The sequence below is a fragment of the Solanum stenotomum genome, chromosome 4, assembly GCF_019186545.1.
Source record: "Solanum stenotomum isolate F172 chromosome 4, ASM1918654v1, whole genome shotgun sequence".
Classification (NCBI taxonomy): Eukaryota; Viridiplantae; Streptophyta; class Magnoliopsida; order Solanales; family Solanaceae; genus Solanum; species Solanum stenotomum.
Window position 1 is genome coordinate 57,690,119 of NC_064285.1, and position 7,864 is coordinate 57,697,982.

General features: G+C 34.4%; 1 protein-coding gene across 1 annotated transcript; it reads left to right on the forward strand.

Moving 5' to 3' along the window:
- Window positions 1-1,540: 1,540 nt before the first annotated feature.
- Window positions 1,541-3,220, forward strand: LOC125861587 (uncharacterized). The gene is made up of 2 exons (XM_049541447.1): window positions 1,541-2,074; window positions 2,161-3,220. Exons 1-2 carry the CDS (start codon window positions 1,587-1,589, stop codon window positions 3,218-3,220), a joined length of 1,548 nt encoding a protein of 515 aa, XP_049397404.1. The 5' UTR covers window positions 1,541-1,586.
- Window positions 3,221-7,864: the final 4,644 nt, after the last annotated feature.

The window sequence follows — 7,864 nt, forward strand, 5'->3', positions numbered from 1 at the left end:
AATAGGACCTTATTAAAGGTTAGGTGTGTCTCAGGGATGTTGGGCATAGGTTGGGGGGTACTTATGCATTTTCCCTAAAAAAAATAAGAAAATATTTTTTAATTTTTCTTAAAAAATAATTCCTAATTAAAAAATATTTACACACATGGCGTGCGAGTGTGTACAAACACAACCAACTTGGGTGGTTGAAGGTGCCACATCAGCACAAAAGGTGCACAAAAATACGAATAAAATGAGTTAGGTGGTAATATGATCTTAGTTAAGTAGTGTCTCTCTCAGATTTCGGTCATAGTCTAGGGGGGTACTTATGCATTATCCCATAGTAAATACATATTATTAGGTCCATGGGAATTCAAAATACATGTTTCACGAAGTGTAAGGAGAAGCTTAAACAGTCAAGTTACTCATATACTAATGAGAGTCCGGAACCTAAATAAGCCACAAAAAGATAAAAGTGACCAAAATAAATCACTATTATAGTAAGTAACTAAACTAGGCTTAGTGTAAGAAAAAAAATCACTTTATCCAATATTTCAAACGTTTTCCGTTAGTCTCATAACGTGTCTATTTTAATATAAAACAGAACTATTTTTTACACCTTATAAAATGGAACTATTTTTTACACTTTGTAAAGTGAAAGTTTTTCTTACACTTTATAAAGTGGAAGAAAAAATTATGTTTTACAAAGAGAAATTATTTTCACGTTTTGCTTAAATTGTATCTCTTTATGAAACTTTTTCATCTTTGTTGCTTGCTAGAAAATGACTTCTACTTCAGTTGCTCCAAAATATGCCACGTTTTTAGATGGACATAATACCCAGGGGGTGGACCCACCCTTACCAAGGGGCATCAAGCGGAAAATTACATTGTAAATAAAAGTCAAATTTTGATTTAATAAATTTCTTTAGGTTGTGTGTGACACCCCTAAATGACAATTTATTTAGTTAAGTAGAAAAGTGTATTTAAGACTATCAATAGTTTGAGGATGAAACTAATAGTTCATGGTGTTTTCAATACTTTTGTCTTATTCAATTGATCTAGATCTAGCTTTTGCACCAGTTGACCCTTCTAATTCATGCTTAACTAATATCTACATAAAATAATACATAAACTCTCTTGTAACTAATCACTACATTACTAATATTTGCATAACTCTTACCAACTACCAAACAAAACCTTGATGGTGTATGTGATTTGAACTAGTCCATGACCAAGGCGGAGTTAGGGTACCCAAGGGTTTCATCCGAACCCTTCTTTAAAAAAATTACATTGTGTATATATATAAAGTCAAAATAACTTTGATGTATTTATAGTTGATATTGAATTCCTTGAGTTGTTCATATGTTTACTTCTTTATATATTGAATCACTTAATGAAAATTCGGACTCCGCCATTAGTTTTAACGTATTTCATGCCTTGTTTTCTAATGAAGTTAATCTCATTTATTATTATTTTTGTGAATAGAGAAACATTTCCCAGAAAACACCATCCTCTAAACTTCCATTGAAACTTTTCATCTTCATCTTCATCCTCCTCCACATCTGCACCCCAAACAGAGAGAAAAAGATCACGAACGACAGTTGGAGATGAATCAAGAGAGTGGGAAGATTAAGATGGAGCAGAAACAAGTGGAAATAGTTAAGCATATGATGCGATGCAAAGATTACAAGCATGCTTGTTCTCAAATCCAGTCTAATTCTACGCCAGATGCAGCATCGTGTGCTCTCCAAGTCCAAGATCAACAAAAAGAGGAGCACGAAAACCATATAAGACATGATCTAAATTATGAGATCAAGGAAGATCATGTTTGCATTGTTTGTGGCATCAAGAATAGCTCTTTCCGGTGTAAAGATTGTGAGTTATGGATCCATGATGAATGTAAAGTTTTACCCGAAAAATACAAGCACTACAACCACAAAGATCACATCCTCTCTCTGTTTTTCCTTCCTGAAGAATATCGAATCAGAAAACTCTGCTGCGATATTTGCCACAAACAATTGCAGTATGTCTTTTGGGTTTATTATTGTCTCCCCTGTAGATTCTTTGTACACATCAAATGCGCGGATAAAAAGATGTAAGTTTAATTTCTCCTGTCCTTACTAGATCTCTGCCAATTGTCCATTTCTAGCTTACAAGGTAAATCCTTCACTTGGCTTTCAGGACTACTGAAGAAAACGTGGAACATTACACCGAGTTCAACATGGTCCAGCTGCCGGTAGCTAATGCAGCGGTGAAACTCACTAGCCGATTTCTCAAGCAAAATTGCCTCCTAACTATTCCAAGACCATCGCAGATAGTAATTCTTCACAACAACCGTCATTTGTTACTTCTCTTATCCAAAATAAAAGCGGATGATGAGTTAGTTTGTGATGGTTGTATTGAGCCCATTGTTGACGAGTACTATTATAGTTGTCAACAATGCAGCTATTTTCTTCATGATACTTGTTCCCAATTACCCAGTTATCTCGAGTTATCGAAACATCCAAGTCATGATGATCAACTTCACATAAATCATCCCAAGTACTTCTTTTCAGTGGTGAAATGCAGTGAATGTCAATCCGAGACTAATGGTTGGTCTTTTGAATGTAGAGATCAATCTCATCAATTCCTCCTGGATATGAAATGTACCTTCATTCCTACTTATATTAATCATAAAGCACATACGCATCCCCTTACTCGAAATCCAAATACCATAAAAATAGATTCTGATTGCAATGCTTGTGGCAAATCTCTCTCTGGTTCTACATCATACTGTTGTAGTGATTGTCACTTCTACCTAGGGATCGATTGTGCTCTATTGCCCCCGAAAATCATCAACAAATGGGATGAACATTCACTTCTCCTCATGTATCCCCCTTTTCCTAAAAATCCAGATGATTTCTTATGTGAGATATGCGAAGAGTATGTACATCCCAAGCATTGGGTCTATCATTGTAAGGAGTGTGATCAATCATTTCATCCTCATTGCATCTCGCGACTCTCTGAGAATCGCAATATCAAGTTTGGTGGTACAATTGAGATTGCGGAGCACCATCTAAAATTGGTGGAAAGAGGTAAGTATGGGTCGCGGTGTGAGTGTGATGGTTGTAATAACAAATCACTGGATAAGGAGAACGCGTTGCAGTGCACAAAATGTGATGTGCACATTTGCCGTAAATGTGCTCTCAACAATCTGGAGGATGTAACCACTATATCTCCTTGCAACGGAATTCTTATATAACTTATACATTGTCTGTGCACTAAACTTAAACGCAATCGTATTCTATCATTAACGATTCAAGTTTGTATTCTCTGTCTCTGTTAGATTGAATTATTCTGTTGTCTCTGTTACATCCTACATGCACTATGATGATATAGATTTGCTGTAGTATATAATTAATTACCATTTACAACTAAATATGACATGGGGATTAATAATTGACCGTTGTTCAAGCATATTCAACACTATTCTTTCTTTCAATTTGTTTATATTATTACTTTTTGTCTTAACCCCTTAAAGTTGGCACAAAATTTTACTTAGACACCTTAACTGCACAATGTTCATATTAGACACCTCGTGTAGGGTACCGTTATGTCATTTTGACATTTTTTGCTTACATGGCTTGGTGAATGTAATACACTCATTGACCGTGCGTGAAAAACCTATTTTGTTGACTTTTAAATTTCTTCTTCTTCTTTCCCATTTTCAGCCACCATTTTTGAAACTTAAACATCCAATGGTGAATACAATTAGTTACTGTAAACTGATGAAAAATGTTGGAAATTGTTTAAGAAATTTAGGAATAGACTCATTTCAAGATTTACTTATTAAATTAATTCATGAGATTCTTTCTTGAAAGAATTTAATATTTACATATGAGTAAATTTAATTGTTTGTGAATTCTAAACCTACTAATTAGGGATAAAAAGGAAATAAAAAGATAGTTGAAGAAAACACTAATAAAGGAGCATGGATAGGTACGCGCGGATGGGGTATTTCTTTAAATGGACAGGGGACTGTGGGGGTGGGGGTCCTGGGGATTTTGTTGGTTTAAATTATTTTTTATTATTTGGGCAAAAATTCGTATATTCATTAGTTACTTTTTAGTTTTACTCAAAATTTATTGTTTAAGAATTGTTTTTGACACAAATGACAAATGTCGTCGTGTAGTTTGTCAATTTACACGTCATTCGCGAAAATAACACACACCTCATATATTTTTATTGATTGAAAATAGAGCGTCAAAATGATATAACGGTACCCTACATGAGGTGTCTAAGATGAACATTGCTCAATTAAGGTGTCTAACTGAAACTTCATACCAACTTTAAGGGGCCACCGATGAGTTAGACCTTACTTTTTTAGTCTGTTTCAAAAAGTATGTTTCTTTTCTTTTTAACAACTTTTTAATTCAAATTATTTTTGATATGACATGTTTAAGATCACAAGATTAAACATCATTTTAATACATTCTACGTAATTTTAGTTTACGTGGCATCTGAACATCTTTCACGCGCCTCAACTACGTGAAGTCACAGAGTGTGCCACGTAAGCCAAAAGGTGTACAAAATTACAAAAAAAAAAAAAGAGTTCGAGGGGGTAATAAAACCTTAGTTTAGTTAAGGCGTGTCTCTGAGATTTCGGTCATAATTTGTACTTGTGCCTTATCCCTTAATTATGTCTTGAATTTTTCCCTTGTATATTTTAGGAAACTATAGTTCTTATTAGCTTAGGAGACCCTTTGTCCTAATAGATTTGAAAAACGAAAATATTGACCTTTTAGGATTGGAAAAACCTTTTCCTTGTAGGTTTGAGACTAGGGGTGGGCATGGTATGGTATATACCGAATTACCATTCCATATCAAATTTTTCAATACTGTGGTTTCGATATTATGGTATTTGGTATGGTATATGGTATACATTGTAATTTTTTTTGGTATTCGGTATGGTAATTGGTATTTAGAAATAATATACCGAAATACCGAATATCATACCGAAGTATATAGTTACATAAATAACATGTATATGTATATACACTAAGAAATATGCAACCTAGTATTAGTATAAACTAAATGTTTAGAAGTTGAAACTTTTACTACTCTATTTTGATTGAAATTTAATTGATTAACAAAATGAGCTGTTTGTACTTTATTTTGAATATATATTTTTACACGTGGAATGGTACAATTGAGACATTTTTTTAATTGTCAAAGTCATAATACTTTATTATGCGAGTATATATTAGTCGAAGTTGAACAAACTGTGGTTACTGATTTACCACACCGTAGAATACCGAAACCGAACTTCAAAATACTGAACCATAATGAATTAAATCGGTATGCTAATGGTCTAATGTTTTAAAAACCTAATATCCAAATTACAGTATCGAAACTTCAAAATATTGTACCGTACTATACCATGCACACCCTTATTTGAGAATACTTGGAATGTATATATATGGTATGTAGTTGGGGATTCTAAAGCATTGTAAAACTTGTTTTCTTTCTTTCAATAGCGAAAACTCTCTTTGCTTTTGCTGGGAGAAGTAGACCTAGACGAACCTCATTAAATCCTTGTGGTTTTAATCTTTTCTATTTTCTTTGTTTGTGATTGTGTGCTAGTTAATATGTGATATTTCTTCAACAATTGGTATCAGAGCTTAGCTGGGGTTTCTAAACATTATCAAGGGTTAAGATGTCTCTATCATCTTCAACAAAGTATGAAACAGATAAGTTCGATGAAGGGTTGAATTTCAGTCTATAAAAGATTAAAAATGAGATTGTCTTTGGTGTTACAAGAATTATGAAAGGAAATTGAGGAGGATATTTTAAAAGAGTTGAAAGAATCAAATTAAGCATGCCTAAAGAAGAGGACTTTGAGTGTGATATTCATGAGCATTCCAGATAACGTTCTTCAGGAAATTTCTTAAGAGAAATTTGCAGCAACAACATGAAAGAAGTTAGAATATTTGTACTCTAAGAAATCGCTGACAAACCGCCTCTACTTGAAAAAGAGGTTATAAAGTCTTTGTATGAATGAAGGTGCACCAGTCAAAAATCACCTTTATGAGTTTAATTCAATTATAATGAACTTGAAGAATGTAGATATCAAAATTGAAAGTGAAGATCAGGTCTTAATCGTGTTGTGTTCTTTACCACCGTCTTATGATACTTTTGTTGATACATTTCTATATGAGAAAGATAGTATTTCACTTGATGATGTTAGTAATGCATTAAGATCTAAAGAGTTGAAGAAAAGCTTTTCGGATAGTGGAGCTGAGGGTGAAGTTCTTGTGATTAAGGGAAGAACACAATTTAAGGACTTTAATAGAAAAAGGTTTAACGTCAGATCGAAGTCTAGAGCAAGGAAGCAGAAGTTTTAGGAGTGCGGGGAGTAGGGGAATTAAAAGAGATTGTCCTAAACTAAAGGAGAAAAGAGGAAAGCAAAAAGTTGATTACTCAACAAATATTGTTGACACTGGAAATAATTAATGACAATGACTATGTAGGGAAAGTTTGTGCTATGAGTTTTGATCATAGACACAATTTTTGAGTTCTTGATTCTAACACAACTTTTCACATGTGTCCACATAAGAATTTGTTTGCAGCTTACAAACAGACGAGTGAGACTGTCTACCTATGTGATGATAATTCATTGGAAGATTGGTAATATCAAATTGAGAATTTTTTATGACATTACCAGAACTATTGAGTGTTGGCATATTCCTCGAATAAAGAGAAATTTGATTTCTCTTTCAATTTTGAATGATCAAGGGTGTAAGTTTCACTCAAAGAATGGAACACTTAAAGTATGTAAAGGCTTCATGATACTCACGAAGTATAAGCTTCATTTTAGACTGTATTATCTACAAGCCAGTGTAGTTAAAAGGGAAGCAGTTATAGCTTCTGGGAAAAGTGGTCTGAATCAGTCTCAATTGTGGCACTTGTGACTTGGTCATATGAGTGACAAAGGATTGTCTTTATTGAACAAGAAGAATTTGTTGGATGGTTGTAAAAATTAAGTTTTAAATCTTTGTGAGCATTGTGTGTTTGGTAAGGAAACAAGGGTGAAGTTTAGCAAAAAGGTTATTCATAAAATCAAAGACAAATTAGATTATATACATTCAGACTTGTGCGGTCCAAACAATTTCCTTCAAAAGTGGTGCAAGGTACTTTATGACTTTGATTGACAATTACTCAAAAATGGTTTAGGTGTATTTTTTAAAAAATAAAAGATAAGGCATTTTTAACATTTGTTAAATGAAAGACGATGTTGAGAGGCAAATTGAAAGAAAAGTTAAACGTCTTCGAACTGACAATGGATTGAAATTTTACAACTTAGAGTTCAATAAATTTTGCAACATGGAGGGCATAGTGGAACACTACAATAAAATGGTATTGCAGAACATATGAATAGAACACTTTATGACATGGTACAACATATGTTTTCACACTCATGTGTTAGCAAGGATTTTGGGCTGAAGAAATCAATATATTTTGTTATTTTGTAACACCTTGGAACCTAGTAGCTAAGTAAGGGTCCAAGGGAAAGGTCACAACCTAGAATTTGAGCCTTAGCACCCTCCATAAGGCCACACGGATCGAGAAGGGCACCATGAGTCATGGTGGTGCCCGTAGACCTTAGGCAGTAGCTAGCCAAGGGAGGCTCACCTCCCACGAGCACCTTGACGGCTCATGATGGTGCCCGTGAAGGTGAGGCAATGAGCTCCTTAAGGCTGCCCAAATTGAGACCCTCTTCATGAGCCATTTGACGGCTTGTGACGGCCACTACGGGTCGTGGGAGAGGTCGTGTAAGAGAGTTGGGTTTTAGGGGTTGAGTAGTGGCAAGCCAAGCCACTAGTCAAGGGACCATGGTTGCCACCAT

Excerpts from the sequence above, each read along its gene's own strand:
- LOC125861587 (XM_049541447.1), top strand. The coding sequence starts at position 1,587 with ATGAATCAAGAGAGTGGGAAGATTAAGATGGAGCAGAAACAAGTGGAA. Across the intron at positions 2,075-2,160 it reads AAATGCGCGGATAAAAAGAT|GACTACTGAAGAAAACGTGG; the intron begins GTAAGTTTAATT and ends CTTGGCTTTCAG.